The sequence below is a fragment of the Lipomyces tetrasporus genome, assembly GCF_029532465.1.
Source record: "Lipomyces tetrasporus strain NRRL Y-64009 chromosome Unknown POJ06scaffold_2, whole genome shotgun sequence".
NCBI lineage: Eukaryota > Fungi > Ascomycota > Lipomycetes > Lipomycetales > Lipomycetaceae > Lipomyces > Lipomyces tetrasporus.
In genome coordinates this window covers 526,653-541,687 of record NW_026611597.1, presented here as the reverse complement: position 1 = coordinate 541,687, position 15,035 = coordinate 526,653, and the positions used below count along the sequence as shown (strand labels likewise).

General features: G+C 49.0%; 6 protein-coding genes across 6 annotated transcripts; 1 reads left to right on the top strand and 5 right to left on the bottom strand.

The window, feature by feature from the left end:
* Nucleotides 1-73: 73 nt before the first annotated feature.
* On the top strand, nt 74-2,661 carry POJ06DRAFT_205846 (Cullin family-domain-containing protein). Its single transcript, XM_056185367.1, has 2 exons — nt 74-708; nt 755-2,661. Exons 1-2 carry the CDS (start codon nt 143-145, stop codon nt 2,532-2,534), a joined length of 2,346 nt encoding a protein of 781 aa, XP_056046042.1. The 5' UTR covers nt 74-142; the 3' UTR covers nt 2,535-2,661.
* On the bottom strand, nt 2,662-4,468 carry POJ06DRAFT_245088 (uncharacterized protein). The gene is made up of 2 exons (XM_056186594.1): nt 4,349-4,468; nt 2,662-4,293 (listed from the first exon to the last, which is right to left on the bottom strand). Exons 1-2 carry the CDS (start codon nt 4,412-4,414, stop codon nt 2,761-2,763), a joined length of 1,599 nt encoding a protein of 532 aa, XP_056046041.1. The 5' UTR covers nt 4,415-4,468; the 3' UTR covers nt 2,662-2,760.
* An 845-nt stretch (nt 4,469-5,313) lies between these two features.
* POJ06DRAFT_192967 (major facilitator superfamily domain-containing protein) lies at nt 5,314-6,997 on the bottom strand (the record flags this gene model as incomplete). The annotated part of the gene is made up of 2 exons (XM_056184896.1): nt 5,314-6,582; nt 6,647-6,997. 2 exons carry the CDS (start codon nt 6,995-6,997, stop codon nt 5,314-5,316), a joined length of 1,620 nt encoding a protein of 539 aa, XP_056046040.1.
* A 438-nt stretch (nt 6,998-7,435) lies between these two features.
* Nucleotides 7,436-9,646, bottom strand: POJ06DRAFT_245083 (uncharacterized protein). Its single transcript, XM_056186593.1, has one exon. The coding sequence runs from the start codon at nt 9,150-9,152 to the stop codon at nt 7,686-7,688; it is 1,467 nt and encodes a 488-aa protein (XP_056046039.1). The 5' UTR covers nt 9,153-9,646; the 3' UTR covers nt 7,436-7,685.
* A 23-nt stretch (nt 9,647-9,669) lies between these two features.
* Nucleotides 9,670-11,633, bottom strand: POJ06DRAFT_245081 (major facilitator superfamily domain-containing protein). Its single transcript, XM_056186592.1, has 2 exons — nt 11,433-11,633; nt 9,670-11,381 (listed from the first exon to the last, which is right to left on the bottom strand). Exons 1-2 carry the CDS (start codon nt 11,515-11,517, stop codon nt 9,811-9,813), a joined length of 1,656 nt encoding a protein of 551 aa, XP_056046038.1. The 5' UTR covers nt 11,518-11,633; the 3' UTR covers nt 9,670-9,810.
* Nucleotides 11,634-13,328: 1,695 nt separating this feature from the next.
* On the bottom strand, nt 13,329-14,982 carry POJ06DRAFT_245079 (uncharacterized protein). Its single transcript, XM_056186591.1, has one exon. It carries the CDS (start codon nt 14,975-14,977, stop codon nt 13,418-13,420), a length of 1,560 nt encoding a protein of 519 aa, XP_056046037.1. The 5' UTR covers nt 14,978-14,982; the 3' UTR covers nt 13,329-13,417.
* Between the last annotated feature and the right edge of the window lie 53 nt (nt 14,983-15,035).

Below are 15,035 nucleotides of genomic sequence, written 5' to 3'. Positions count from 1 at the left end.
AACTTCGCCGGACGCAGTCCCGTTTGACGCCATTGAGTGTATCAAACTCTACCCCGTCGCTCTTTATTCGTGTCACCCCGCCGTCAATCAGGCAAACGCGCATCTACGTTGTTCACGTCCGCCAATCATAATATTCGCTACGATGCTTCAGAATTTTCCATCCAGAGGGCTTCCGTTGTCCATTGAGTCGACTACTGTCGGCAAGTCTAGCTCGCGACTGCTGTCTGCCCAGCGGCCCAAGCGCCAGCGGCAGTTATCGGGTCCAGGCAGCGTGCGCAAGCTCGTCCTCGTCCCAGCGAATACTACTTTACCGCCTCCTGTATCAGAGAAGTATTTCAATACTACTTGGGATGCGTTAAATGCGGCCCTAGTTAGCATATTTCAGGATGCTCCGATCCCCACATCGTGCGAGCTGCTATATCGCGGTGTCGAGCATTTATGTCGTGCTGAAAAGAGTCGGGCGTTGTGGGATAATCTCAAGCTCCGAATGAAGAATCACATCATCAATGACTTCTTGGAGCATGAATTGCTCTCAGCAGCTGAGGTCATTGCTGCTAGCGGTGGTATCACCAGTAAGGCAAACAACATGGCGGATGTAGTAGACGGTGTGTGGACGCGATGGACGACACAACTCGGATTGATCCGGAACATATTTTTCTTCATGGACCGAAGCTATCTCCTCACCGCCCCCGGTGAGAAGTCTATTTGGTCAGTGACATTATTGTTGTCGGTATCAAAGCTAATTAGGTTGCAGGGATACGGGGTTGGAACTCTTTCGAAAATGCATTATTGAGAACGCGGTCATTGGTTCGCATCTTATGGCTAGTCTAATAATTTATTCTGGGCGTAACAGATTACACGAGACCGTCCAGGTTCCTCTGATTAGCAACATTATCCGCATGATTTCGACGCTTGGTGTCTACACGTCAACGTTCCATCCACAATTCATCGCGGCGACGAGTGAGCATTATGGGGCGCTTGCCAATCTTCATGTTGAGTCAATGGCCGTACCAGATTATCTAAAATTGGTTTTTGAGTGTCTGGAATTCGAGAATGAGCAAGCAACATCTTTTGGTCTGGATCGTGCCACCCGAAACGAGGCGGTTGCGGTTGTCAAAAATGAACTGGTACGAAACGAAGTGGAGACAATTGTCGATCGCGGCTTCGACGATCTTCTTAACGCGGATGATATTTCAAGTCTATCCAACATGTATGGCTTATTTGAACAAGTTGATCAGGGAAAGATTTTGATTGCCGCCTGGTCGGAGTATATTCGCCGCGAGGGCCTTAAGCTAGTTATGGAGCCTTCCAAGGATGCCGTCATGGTATCATCATTATTATTCTTCAAGGCCAAACTAGACAGTGTTTTGGAGAAGGCGTTCAAGAACAACGATTCATTCGACAATGCCATGCGCGAGAGCTTTGACTTGTTCATTAACAAGCGTCAGAATGTTCCTGCTGAAATGATTGCCAAGTATATCGACGATATTCTTCGTGTCGGTAACAAGGAGATGGAGGATGATGAGATGAAAGAACGCATGGACCGCGTTCTTGTGCTTTTCCGCTTTATTCAAGGCAAAGACGTGTTTGAAGCGTTCTACAAGAAAGACTTAGCCAAACGATTACTGCTTAACAAGTCTGCCAGTGACGATGCCGAGCGGAGTATGCTTTCGCGCTTGAAGACCGAATGTGGTACTGGCTTCACTCAAAAACTTGAAGGCATGTTTAAGGACATTGAGCTGTCGAAGGACTTCATGAATTCGTTCAAGAACAGCAAGTACGTGGCCAACAAGAATGATGGCGGTATTGATCTATACGTCAACGCGCTGTCACAAGCTTTCTGGCCTTCATATCCAGATGTGCCGCTTATTCTTCCTCCCCATATGTCCGAAGCTCTCGAGAATTTCAAAACATTCTATCTAACTAAGCAGACTGGTCGTCGGTTAACGTGGAGACATTCACTCGGACATTGTGTGGTGAAGGCAGACTTGCCGAAAGGTAAGAAGGAGTTGAGCATGAGTTTGTTCCAGACCGTGGTTCTGTTACTGTTTAACGATGTTCCTGATGGGAAGGGTCTCACGTATGAAGAGGTGAAGGCAGCTACTTCACTCGACGACCGTGAGTTGGTCCGGACACTGCAGTCTCTCGCATGCGGAAAAATCCGTGTTTTGTCAAAGGATCCGAAGGGCAAAGATGTCCACCCCGGCGATCGTTTCAAGGTGAATCTCAAGTTCGAAGAAAAAGCCTATCGTTTGAGAATCAACCAGATTCAGTTGAAGGAGACACCAGAAGAGAATAAAGATACTCATGATCAGGTTAAGCGCGATCGCCAGTATGAGATCCAGGCCTGCGTCATTCGCATCATGAAGTCGAGAAAGACGATTCGACATGTAGAGCTTATCCAACAGACTATCGAGCAAACTAAGAACCGAGGTACTCTGGACCTTGGAGATATCAAGAAGAATATTGAGAAGCTGATTGAGAAGGAATACATGGAGAGGCAGGGTGGTGACACTTATGTGTATTTGGCATAGGTAGACTGGCTGAGCGTTAACGGAGTAAGGGAACTTGAATTTACCGATGATTACATATATTGAGACTCGTTTAAACTATCATATGGAAGATGCAATGATGTAATATTGTACAATCACAATTATCTATAACAGCCCAAACTCCAAAAAATGTGCTACTACAAACGATATATCTTATTTCCTATCTTACTAGCTCCTATTCGTAGAACTCACAGATTACTGCTTACATCTAACCTTTGGTCTCGACGCTTGCAGCTCTCTTCTTAACTGCCCGGGGACCTTGATTAGGCACTTCTTCAGCAGACCGTTTCAACAATTTCGACCTATTCAGATTTGACATCAGTCGAGGCCACTGAGTCATATCCAAAAGCCACTCATCAGGAACTATGGGCACTCTCCAAAGTTTGGCGTACTTTATCTTTTGCGAGGAGAGTCTAGCGGTTGCTGAGGCTGAATTTGGTGTGCTGATTGCCCGATTCAAATTACCAGGAATGACCAGCAAATCCCGGTCCTCATTCAGTGTGTCGCAATATATTGCCCCAAGTGCCGTAATAAATTTTTCGACTTGCCTCCGATCCATTCCGGAAAAACCAGATATACTAATCGTCTTATCACGAAAATCACCGGCTCCTTCAGAATACAAGGCGTGACCGTGATAGGCTGAATATATACAAACCGACGGTAGTCGTGACTCTTTGTAATATATGGATTGGTCAAGAAACCAATTGCTTACCAGAACTGAGGACTCCGGCACCTTTGGCAGCTGGCTGGGATTGAGGTCGAAAGGAACGACGACATGCGTTGGACCCTCTGCTGATGAATGTACAATTCGGCCACCACGTTGCAGTATAAAAGGCTGGCTCATGTGGACTTTCACCTCACTAAATCCATGTAGAAAAAATATCATGTTTTCAAATAATCGCTCCTCAGAGTTAGCATCAACATCGACGTTAAGTTGATGCGACGTCTTCGCTAATAGGTCTACTACATCTTCATTCACAACTTCAAATGGTGCCAGGTTGTTACTTTGCACACTATCTGTCACGCCGGACATACAATCTGGCCCAACCTCGTCCATAATAGAATTCCATGCGTTATCTGACCTAGTGCGCTTTACCCGCGATATTGGACGCTCACTTCGCACCTCTGAAGCGGATCTGATGCCTTGAGCACTGAAACTTTCCATACTTTCCGAATCATTCGGTAGCTGAAGATTCGCCTTGCGCGGCAACATTTCCAACGTGTCTCGTCTAGCCTCATCATCAAGATCGAGCTCGAAGTACGAAAAGTTTACATGAGCCCCTCGCTTGATGCACGCCTCTAACCACATAGTATGGACAAATTTGATCTTCCTCTGCAACGCAAATTTATATTTCTGGCCTTCGGGACGATTGATTACCAGCAATTTTGTCCCCGAAATAAGTGTCGATTGATATTTGCCTCCGTTCTCATTTATAGCCTTTATGTATCGTGTCCGGTCCGGTTCGACGACATTGCTCAAGGAAATGGTCAAACCCTCGAATATCCGACGTTCTCCATAATCTTTGATGCACTTTGCTATATCAATATCATCTCCCGCTATCCAGCGCTCGTATAGCCGCGGCACGAAGTCGCTATTGAGGAAGACCACATCTGGCCGTTTCATGATCGCGTACTCGTACTTTGGTGTATCTGAAGACGAAACAATCATATGCGTGACGCAAGACGTAAGATCCAGTGAGTGTGTAGCTCCCATCTTTCGCGATTTCGACAGAATCTCATTCTGCAGAGGCTCTCGTTAGCCGGCGCGTTAGCACCACAGCAGTAATCAACATTACCCTTAGCTCCGACTCGACGCCTGTGCAGCATATATTAAAGCCGGCTAACGGCCTAGCTGCCGACATCTTAAGCGTTGATAGGCCAATACCCAACTAGGTTCCGTTGCCTGCTATGATGTTTATCAATTCACGTGGAGCGCAACATCTAAGTCGCGTCGGGGAAAATTACCCTTACCCTCGTCGCGAACCATTCAAAATAGGTCGTTTGACACCAAATAGCACGACTGGCGTCGTAATAATAGTAAGCCACAAAAGTTCGGTGCATATTTTGTATCACATTCGTTGTGACAAAATCTTTCCTACGTTAATAGACGTATCTGCAGTAAGATTCTCTGGTAGAGATTCGAGCGGGTTCTCCTGGCAGTTCTAGATAACTACACGATGTCAGGCTGCATCAGCCTTTGATGCACAAACATTTTAATGCTCGACACATACTCAACGGTCCCTAAACGTCATAATTTGCAATGTGAACACGACTAGCCATGGCTTTATTTCCCTTACGCCTTTTAGTCTTTAGCAGGGTTACATCAGAAATGTATATACGTCCCCATATCTCAGCAAAACTTCGAGAGCATTTAGAGAACTTCCTTCAAACGAAAGTGGCGCATGTTTATTTCAACTTTTCATCCTTGTAGATACCCTTGAGGAGTTATCCGTTGTGCGGGTTACAATAGCGTGGTGCTTAATTTATTTTCATGACAGCTCGCGTAATTTTTGACAAGACTAGTTGCGGTCAGGGCAGCAGCATCAAAGGTGTCGTACTTCCTTATATTGGTCAAAGTCGAATACATGAAAGGTGATAGGATATTGACCAACATAACTAACTTTTATTCAATATGCTACGAAGTATTCAAATAATCTATAGTGTAAATTTTGTCATCCCCCACCAATACCAACAACCGACACGCCATCATCAAATGCCAAACACTTCCATCTATTTTCTCCCGCAAATGGTTTCATATCATTTATCTCCTGCTCACCTTGTTATGCAAAATATGCTCCTTCATCGTCAAGCTAGACACGCCAGCACAGAACGCCAAGAACGCGCTCGTGTACAAGACCGTATGGATGGCATCCAAATAACTCAACGTGACAGCTAGACGGAATGGTTCGGGTACCTTAGCGATTTCCTCGACAGAGTCTTGCACAAGTCGGATGACTTCTTCGCTACCAGGTCCGGTGACGCGCTCGTGCAATTGCTTGCCGAGCGTGTTTTGGAAGATGGAAGCAGCGACAGCGACGCCTATCGTGGAGCCAGTGCCGCGGAAACCGTATTGAATACTTGTACACACGGCTTGGTACTCGTGTGGGACTGCGGCGATGAGACCGACGAGGGTGATTGTCAGGTACAGGCCGCCGCCGAACCCAGGCAAGAACAAATATGTCGAGACGAGGTTTAGATTTGAGTCAATGCCAATAGTGCAAAGCAGTAGTGATCCACCAAAGAGAGAGATCATCGCGAGGACTGACATTAGCTGGTAACGACCTGTCATTCGCATGTAGTATCCACATACGAGTGAACCCAGTGCACTGCCGATGAATTGCGGCATCAGACTCGAGCCAGACTTAGTTGGCGAGGCGCCTTGGACGGCGATCATGTAGATGGCAGTGTAGAAGATGTTTGTGAAGTAAACCATACTCAAAAACCAGCTGGTAAATGCCGAACCGGCTACGGTTCTGTTCTTCAGCAAACCGAGAGGAATAACAGGCTCATTAGCAATGTACAACTCGACGTATACGAACGAAGCAAGGACAATGAACGAAAGAGAAAGAGGCAGGGCGACAAATGGCGAGCTCCACGGAAAATAACTTCCTCCAATACTGACTCCAACAAGGAACAAACATAAGCCCGTAACAAGAGTAAACGAGCCGAGGAAATCAATTCGCTTGAACTGGCTGCCATCGTATTCCTTGCTTGGCAAGTTCAGATTGAACTGGATGGCCAAGATCGAGACGAAGATAATCGGACCCTGCATCGCGAACGTCCATCGCCATCCGACCGTCTCGGTCAAAATGCCACCAACGATACCGCCAAAGGCGGCACCGCAGCCATAAAGAATGTTGCCAATGCCCTGAAGAAGACCGCGCTGACGAAGAGGGACAATGTCGCTCAAGGTGATCGCACTCAGGGTCGTCAAACCGCCACCACCCATTCCAGCAACGACTCTAGCAAAAACTAAAAACCAAAGAGTGGGGGCGAGACCGCAGAGAATCGAGCCGACTCCGAATAAGACCTGCAAGAGAAGGGCTAACCGTTAGCATGCCCTTGCACGTCCCACAATCAACAGTTGTACTTACGTTGCAAACTAGTAATACCGGCTTTCTTCCAAAAATATCAGAGAGCTTTCCGTACGTCGGCTGGAACGCGGCCTGAGCAATTAGATACCCGGTCGCAATCCATGACACTGACCGAAACTCGTTAAAATCAGACGCGATTCGCGACAACAGCGTGGCAACGATGGTTCCATCAATGGCAGCAAGGAACACGCCGACATAAAGAGACAAGAAGACAGCTATAAGCCTACCCCTCTCGAGCTCTTCCGTTTCCAATTCGTCCACGAGCGCCTCCTCATCCGCAATTGCACGCTCTTCGGTGGTGAGAAGCTGGGTTGCCTCGGCCTCCTCTTCAGTGATGTCGGGCAAGCCCATGTCGATTTCTAATGCTACCGAATCTTTGAACTAACCAACTCAAGTTTACCCTCTATCAACAGACTGACTCAAATCAGCTCAAGTTATAGCAAAGTATCTCACTGATAACAGCAGGGCCTTCACGCAGACAACAATTCTGGACCTCTCAGATCGCAATCTTGCCCGAGAGCAGACTTCTGCAACAGCCACCAGTCTGACTCGGTCTTACCCTAGGCATGCTCAATATTTTTCGCTCATTTGGGACCCGGACCAAGTGATTCATTTTAATCTTGGGGGTGGACGGGGAAAACTGACTTTCCCTAGCGGGGACGATTTGGGATTTGGCTTGCAGTAGCCAAACTTACCTCCATGCAAGATTTCGACAACGATAAGCCGTTATCGATTTTTGAGCCAGGACTTCGGCCTTGTCCGCGATACTCTTTAATAGCCACAGTACCCGTAAGTTATATCAAATACTGTATCACTGAAATGTCATCACAACACTTCAAATTTCAAAAGCAACATAGTTATTACAGTTTGTAGGTATGATGTTGTAATTGTCTGCTACCAGAACTAGATCTAAGGGGTTTGTACCTAAGCGGCCGTTGCGTTTGGAAGATGTTCGTTCTGATTTATACGAATATATTCTGGCCATGAACTATTTTGACGAAGATACTAACTGTATACAATAGCTAAATATAGTCCGGACCTATTCAAAAACAATTTTGTTCGCTTTCTCCAACAGGGCAAGCTCGGCGTCGCTCTGCGCGAAGGCAGGATCCCATTTCAAAGTTCCACAACCAGCAGCCCTCATTCCCTCCGCTGATGAAAAATCGGCTCCGGTGCCGTGACCATCAAACCCACTTTCGCCCTTACCGCCGGCGTCGGGGAAGTCAGGAGGCGGAGAAAGTTGCGTGAATGCTGTTCGCTGGCGGACGAGGTACTGGAGATTCGGCATACTCATGGGCACGGACGGGATGTATAAGACCGAGGAATCTGACTTGCCGTCATGGCGCGGGTCGACGGCGTGAATTGTGTCGCAATGCCAGGCAACATAATCACCGGGCTGTACTTTCGGGACCGGGATCATGGCGTGTTCGAGCTCCAGATGCGGATGAGTCGCTTGGGCAAGTTCTTGCCCAGCGCCTAGAGCAGTGTTCGGAAATGACGTGGACGGAGCTGTGAATGTCGAGCCGGACTGGGCGTCGAAGAAAGGTCGGAGAATCGTGTACGCGGTAGCTTGCTTCAAGAGAGGGTACACACGCAATGTGCCTTCTCCAGGACCCGTGTTGGACATCGCCAGCCATCCCTGGAACATGCGCAACATTGAACATGCACCGCCTCCACCGTACATATCTGTGACCGCGTCAACGCGATGAGCATAGTCGAACGCATCGTAAGTCTCCCATCCGTCTCCCCTAATAATCTGGTCGTATACCTTGGCGTACTCGGGATCCTCCCAACGTTCGATCGACCCGCCGTCGATATGTGGGCCAAGCGCAAACTGGGCGTCGCCAGGCAACCGAATTCGCAAGCGATCAGCATACATCAGTGGATGTTGCGTCGACAGCTGTGCACTGCTGTCGCTCGAATGCCACAAGCTCATCAACGCCTTCTGGGCCAACAACAGGTTCGGATGGGATCTGGCGCGGACCTGCGATGGCGACCAGTAGAGCTCGTAGACCGACGGACTGTCCTTTGGGAACGCAACAACGGACGGATTCGCTTTGATATATTTCTCAGCGTCAAACTTGTAACTGCGCGCCAGATCCTTGGGAACCACATTCCGAATCACAACCGCGCCTCGTTTGCGGACCTCTGCGACAAGTTGTGGGTCATTAAACGTTGCATGCCCAGTCGCGGCATCGACAGCAATGCCCTTTTCAAAATCCACAGACGGATTAACGTCAGACCCGCGAGCTTTGATTTCGGCGATCTCTGTTTTCAAGCTGGCCAGCAAACGAGCCCACGCATTCACAATCCGGTTCTCGTTCCCGAGAATAAGCCTGTGCTGAAGGTCCGCGAACCGGCCAGGAAGCGGCGGCACTTCGATGCCCAAGAGCGACGGAAAGACTGCAGAAATATCGCCCGCAGCTTTTGTCGACGCCGCCTCGGCCTGGTGGGGAGCGATGGCTTTGGAAAAGTTCTTCAAGCTGGATAGTGTGGGGCGATTCATGGCGACTTACTGGATGCTGGATGGAGAGTCAGTGGATGGAATCAGCGGAGAAATATAGAATCTTCCTCGCACCGGAAAAACAAGTCTCCACAAAGTTCCATCGTCAGCGACAGAACGTCCAGGGATCTGCTGTTCTCTCGCATGTCTTGCTCAAAATGAAACATGTAGCAAATGCCAACTGTATCGAGAAGGCGGGGAAGTCGTGCGGCTCGGAAGAATTGCGCGTTAGCTTCCGGATTTGGATGCAAGTCCGCGGGTTGACTACGGCTGATTGATTAGTTTGATGTGCTTTCATACGTTGTGGGCCTGTGGCCCCGTGCCAGCCCTTCGTGAACCTGAGATATTCTCCACGTATCGAGTGTTCCTGTTATTACCACATCAGGTACCCATTCCGAGAACATTGCAAGCGTTTGGTCGAAAATCTGGGGCACTCCTGACCGTCGTTGGTAAGATGCGCTGCTTTTGATTGGATAAGCAGGGCATCTGTGGACAATCGCAATCATGATGATGAAGAAAATGCATTAATCAAGATCCTAACATTACAAAAACACCAAACGCCACAAAATAACTTTTCGATAACGTCTAAATTCTAACATTGTAAATGCAGTCACGGAATGCAATCATTCCAGATCCCTTCATAATCGTACACGCCACCACATTACGTGTAAAGCTGGAAGTCAGCACGGTTATTGCCGAGATCTTTCGTGTTAAGTTTGTAATCCTCGTACTCCTCCGGCGTCATGGACTCTAGCTTGCGTGCACGCTTGCGATTCGAGTACGTGTACCAGATCTTTGTCCCGACAGCTGTCAGCGCGTTCGCAACAGCAACACCGATCAATGCGGAGTTGCCGACCCTGTAGTAAGGCGCGTCGTGGGATTGGTAGATGTTGGAAGCTGCGATCTTGCCGCACTGCACAAAGATGTTGTACCAGGCGGCTGAGATCGCGCGGCGTTCGTGGTCGTTGGAGTTCTGCGATACCCATGCGATCATGATGGGATGAAAGTACGGATAGCCAACAATGATGGAGAGCGGCGCGAAACGGGCCCATCGGTTAGCGTCGTCGGGGAGGGCGATCAAGGCGATAAGATTGGGAATGACCCACACAGAAGCTATGACAGCGAATATCCACCGCACCTTGAACTTGTCGGAGATTTTGGAGACGATTAACATGCAAATAATGCAAAGCGCAGAGGCCGGGATGGTGAGCAAGTTGCTTTGAAGAGTCGTGAATTTCATGGCCCTTAAGTTGATGGTAAGGTACTGCTTTCCCTGAAGTGATGGAATGTAGCCGAAGAAACCGAGAAAGTAGATTGGGAAAAGATATCTGTCGAAGAGCGAGAGCAGGATGGTTTTGACGTTGATATGGAGATGGCGACCACGCTCCAGAGCACGGCTCTTTGACTCATCGTCAAGAAGAACCTTGGCACGGAGAATGGCCACCTCGCGGGCAGTGAAGATTCGTGAAATATGTTTCTTTCGGACGGATGGCAAGACGACGGCGGTGGCAAGACCGATGATGGTTGTCAAGATGCCCTCGAGAAGGAAAAGCCACTGCCAGTCCCACCAACCATTGACGTTTTTCATCTGCAGAATGCCGGCGGCCAGAAGGGCAGACACAATGTCGGTGAAGTTGGATGCACCCCAGATCCAGGAGAAGCGGATGGCTAGCTCGTGTGACTTATAGAACGACGAAAGATAGAGAACGAGACCAGGAATGAATCCACCTTCGCAGACACCAAGAAGGGCTCGAGTGGCCAGGAAGCCGGCACGGTCTTTGATAAATGCCTGGCACATTGCAACGAGGCCCCAGCCGGTCATCATGACTGGAATCCACACCTCGGGACCGAAATAGCGAATAATCATCTGGGACGGAATCTCCATGACCAGGAAGCAGATCAAGAACACAGTTTGGCCCAAATTGTAGGTCTGAGTCGTGATGTGGAGATTATCAAGAAAGTCGGTCGTGAGAACGTTCGATATATTGGCCCGATCCAATTCGAGACTGAAGAACATGCAACATGCCCAGACCATGACCCGCCAGTCGGTCTTTCGCCGGACCGTCTTCTCCTCTTCCTCTGTCCAGGAAGACTGGCCCTGCGTCATAAGGTGCTCCAGGATCGCGTCAGGGTCATTTTCGTTATCTTCCTTTCTGTTGTACACAGGCAGTTCCTCCGAATTTTCGAGATTGAGAGACAATCGCTGAGTGAGTTTTTCATCGATGGATCCACCTAGTCAGAAATTAGTCGTCAAATTCGAATCAGTATGCCAAATCAGCGTACCTGATGGCGACGCGGCAGTAGCATGTCCGCTCTCTAATGTTGCCGACGACGAAGAAGAAGTTGACCGGGCTCTGCGGGCGGACATGACTGGCGTGTTTAGGGTGTTTGGTTGTGGGCAGAGTTTGCAGGCAGGTGCTGAGTATTTAAGGCTTATAGGAACGGGGCGGAGCTAAAGCAAGGATTGGCGCGACTGACGTGCTGAGATTCGGTGCTTACGGAATCTGGGACGAGCAATCTTGCCCACTCAGCCGGCCCCTGTAAATAACACTCTCTGAATAACTTTCTCAGGCAGCTGCAAAGTTTGGGAGGTGATACCACTTTTGCCCAGTCGTCAAGCGAGGAGCAAAATTCGACCCTGGCTTACCCCTGAGTTGAGCCGCCGCCAGACTTGATGCGGCGTTGACTCAGTCCTTAGATTGCCGCCAACTAGACTGGATCTGGATTAACTAAGTCGCACTGGGCGTAGACCGATAACGCCATCGCCGCGTCCAGTGAGCAAATCTGTCGTGATGCGCACAGGCCATTTGAGCTTCAACCGCGAACAACTGCGAATTATTATTATTTTTATTATTAACTTAACTTATAACTATGTTAGAGAATAATGGGTGTGTGACTCATAGCATCATCATGATAGCCTGCTCGGGCATGTGCGGGCTTTTTAATGGCTATCAAACACTGCACTGAATCAATTGAAGCGAAACGCAACCACCGGACAGCTCCGTCGATCCATCCATTTCTCGCGTCATATTCGATTTCGTTCCAAATTCATACGAATATTTCTGGTCTTAGTCTTCCGACAAATGCCGTTGCAGCCTACTCTCCTTGGGCAAGCCGCAGGTCGCCCTCTGACAACACACTAGCAACTTCCACTCCTGAATTTAGCTTATCATTATCTCCACAGATTCTCCAGGCTACCCGATTAGTATTGGATTTCGTCATTTTTAACCCCAATCACCATTTTTCTGTCATTCGCCTAGTGGCAACAATAATCTTGTCAGGTCCTGTGATCCTGGCACTGTCTGGGTCATGATCCACTTGACCGACTGATTGTGCTTGATCTACTGTCAAGCCGTGACTCAAGTGCGATATAGGAAGTCAGTCTGGGCCCTGGATGCTAAGCAATTCTTCGTATGACTCATGAACCGTGCGCAGAAACAAAGGCGTGCGTCATGGCCGAGGTCTCCTCGCGGCCACCTCAAACATACCATCAAACAGCTGACCGCCATCTCGTTTCTGTCACGAGCAATATTATATCCGACGCTCATCATATCGCAGGATCGAGCCGCCGGCAACATGAGCCCCGAAGCTGGGCCATAGCAACCGTGCAGACTGTCACGGCTGGACGGGACAATCACGGGACAATGTTATACAGTCAAAGCTCGCTAAAACGATACTCGATCCCCGATATCGCGATAAAATCTGGTGCCGTAATTCTAAAAATTGGTGAAAAATCAGTAAACTGCTGACCAGTTGACGTTACGTGAAACTCCCTAATAATATATGCGGGGTCAGATTATCAGATATAGGGCGCTCCGTTCTAATTAAAATAAGCTTGGCCTTTCAAAAGATCAGCAATTCATGTTCATGGCCGGCAGCAGGGCTGTAGGCGGATAGGCGGATAGGCGGATTTGGCGGATATGGATGGCGGATATGGCGGATAATTGGTATATTCTCTAATTAAATTTAAAAGGTGTCGAAATCTAACAACCTCTGCGGCAAACCCGCACCCGAATGCCACAGGCGGCAGTAGCTGCTTGCGGACCAAGTGGCCTTCTTAGAGACACACACAACGCGATCGCATGCATCAATTTGATGGCGCAGACTAACCGATGTCGAACTTATTCAACGGACCTTAGGTTTGAGTAATTTGTAAATAGAATTCTTGGATAAAAAAGATTCTCATATACCTGGCGTTATGACTCTGTCTATTCCATAATATACAGTACTTTATTCTATCATACACCCTGCCAAACTAATCACTTATACTACGCTTGTGCTTCGACTGTACGCCACTTATCTCTGACGGCGTTCAAAGCATCAGAAACACCGCGGATCATATACTTGTCATGCATGGCATCGATATACTTCTCGCCTTCACTAGGCTGTCCGTTCACCGCAAACGCATTGTAAACGGCCATCAATGTCCGCTGCGTGGGATACAACCTCGAGCCAAGCCGGATAGTGTCATGCCGCGGAATATCCTCATTAAGCGAGACTCGCCAGACGGTCTGCATGACCGTCCGGACAGCTTCAAGCATGCCAGACTTTGCAAATGCGAGCATCAATATTTCGTATGTAACCACGTTGGGAAGCACGCCTGCCACGATCATGCTTTCTACCAGTAGCAGCGCTTCGGCTGATAGCACGCGTAGGTGCGTCGCGATTGCCTTGACTTGAGATTTGGCGTCCGCGTTGTCAAAGATCGAGGTCTGAGAGTAGACGTCAACCACACTGTCGGACTTGCTGTCGAGGTTGCTGTAGTCCCGTACAATAAGCTGCTCGTAGTCCACCTTGATGTAATCCAACAACCACTCTTTATAGTCCTCGTCTTTGAACGCGTTGATCGGATCTGATTCTGTGTCGAGAAGGTTGCCAAAGTCCTTTACCCGTTTCAGTTGTCGGGTCCCAGTCTGACACACACTAGCAATGTACGAGTTCCACATCGCAGTCACCGGCACAGCCGTCAGTTCAAACAAGTCTTTTGGAATCGCCAAGCCTTCTTCGTCTTCCGTCTGCGGATTCAACCCATCGTTAATCCGCTGCCAGACTTCTTTCCTAGCCACAGCTGACCCCGCCGCTCGTGCACTGTCTAACCAGTGCATCAGCTCCACTCTCGAAAGCGCACCAAACAGCGTCTCAATGTCGTCCCGAACCGTGTGCAGTCTCGCCCAAAACTGTGAGATCACGTTCGCTGCTGTCAGGACGTACTTCGTCGACTTGGACGCAGGCAAAAATGGTAATTTCTCGCTTGGAAAGGCAACTAATGCCTTTCTGCTGTTTTCCGATATCAAGCTCGGACTGACCGGTTTCGAAGCTTTCACCCGCACGCCTTGAAACCGACTGATCCCGTCCTTCATCTTCATCCGCCGCACCTCCTCGGCCGTCAACCCCACCAGATTGCGAAACTTCAATGACAAATAAACCGCAGTGAATACGGACCTGTCTAGATGCATGTCTCGCTTCTTTTCCCTCATTTTGAAGCAGTACTCCCTTAACGCGAGGTACGACAGCCATATCTGGAACGAATCGTCGCGGGCAATTGACGCCATCACGTTTCGATACTCTGGTATCTTCATCGACGGCCGTGTCGTGAATGCCGGCACCCGGGAACCGAAATGGTACGGACTGTCCGACTGTCTCGTGCTCCCCGACGGGGGACGTAATGCGGAATCGTAGTACGCGGACACGGGAGTCGGTCGCAGCCATCGTTTGGCGTCGGCCGAGTGCAGGACATCGTACACCTGAGCTACGAGCTTGTCGTCCCGATGACGCAGTTTGTGGGACATTTTCGAGAGAGGGGACAATTGGCGATTGTCCAGGCGCATCCGATAGCGAGGCTTGCGAAGTTCGACTTTCGAGCCACTACTTTTTTTGTCGTGCGGC

Excerpts from the sequence above, each read along its gene's own strand:
- POJ06DRAFT_205846 (XM_056185367.1), top strand. The coding sequence starts at position 143 with ATGCTTCAGAATTTTCCATCCAGAGGGCTTCCGTTGTCCATTGAGTCG. Across the intron at positions 709-754 it reads CCCGGTGAGAAGTCTATTTG|GGATACGGGGTTGGAACTCT; the intron begins GTCAGTGACATT and ends ATTAGGTTGCAG.
- POJ06DRAFT_245083 (XM_056186593.1), bottom strand. The coding sequence starts at position 9,152 with ATGAATCGCCCCACACTATCCAGCTTGAAGAACTTTTCCAAAGCCATC.
- POJ06DRAFT_245088 (XM_056186594.1), bottom strand. The coding sequence starts at position 4,414 with ATGTCGGCAGCTAGGCCGTTAGCCGGCTTTAATATATGCTGCACAGGC. Across the intron at positions 4,294-4,348 it reads GCGTCGAGTCGGAGCTAAGG|AATGAGATTCTGTCGAAATC; the intron begins GTAATGTTGATT and ends GAGCCTCTGCAG.
- POJ06DRAFT_245081 (XM_056186592.1), bottom strand. The coding sequence starts at position 11,517 with ATGTCCGCCCGCAGAGCCCGGTCAACTTCTTCTTCGTCGTCGGCAACA. Across the intron at positions 11,382-11,432 it reads TACTGCCGCGTCGCCATCAG|GTGGATCCATCGATGAAAAA; the intron begins GTACGCTGATTT and ends ATTTCTGACTAG.
- POJ06DRAFT_245079 (XM_056186591.1), bottom strand. The coding sequence starts at position 14,977 with ATGCGCCTGGACAATCGCCAATTGTCCCCTCTCTCGAAAATGTCCCAC.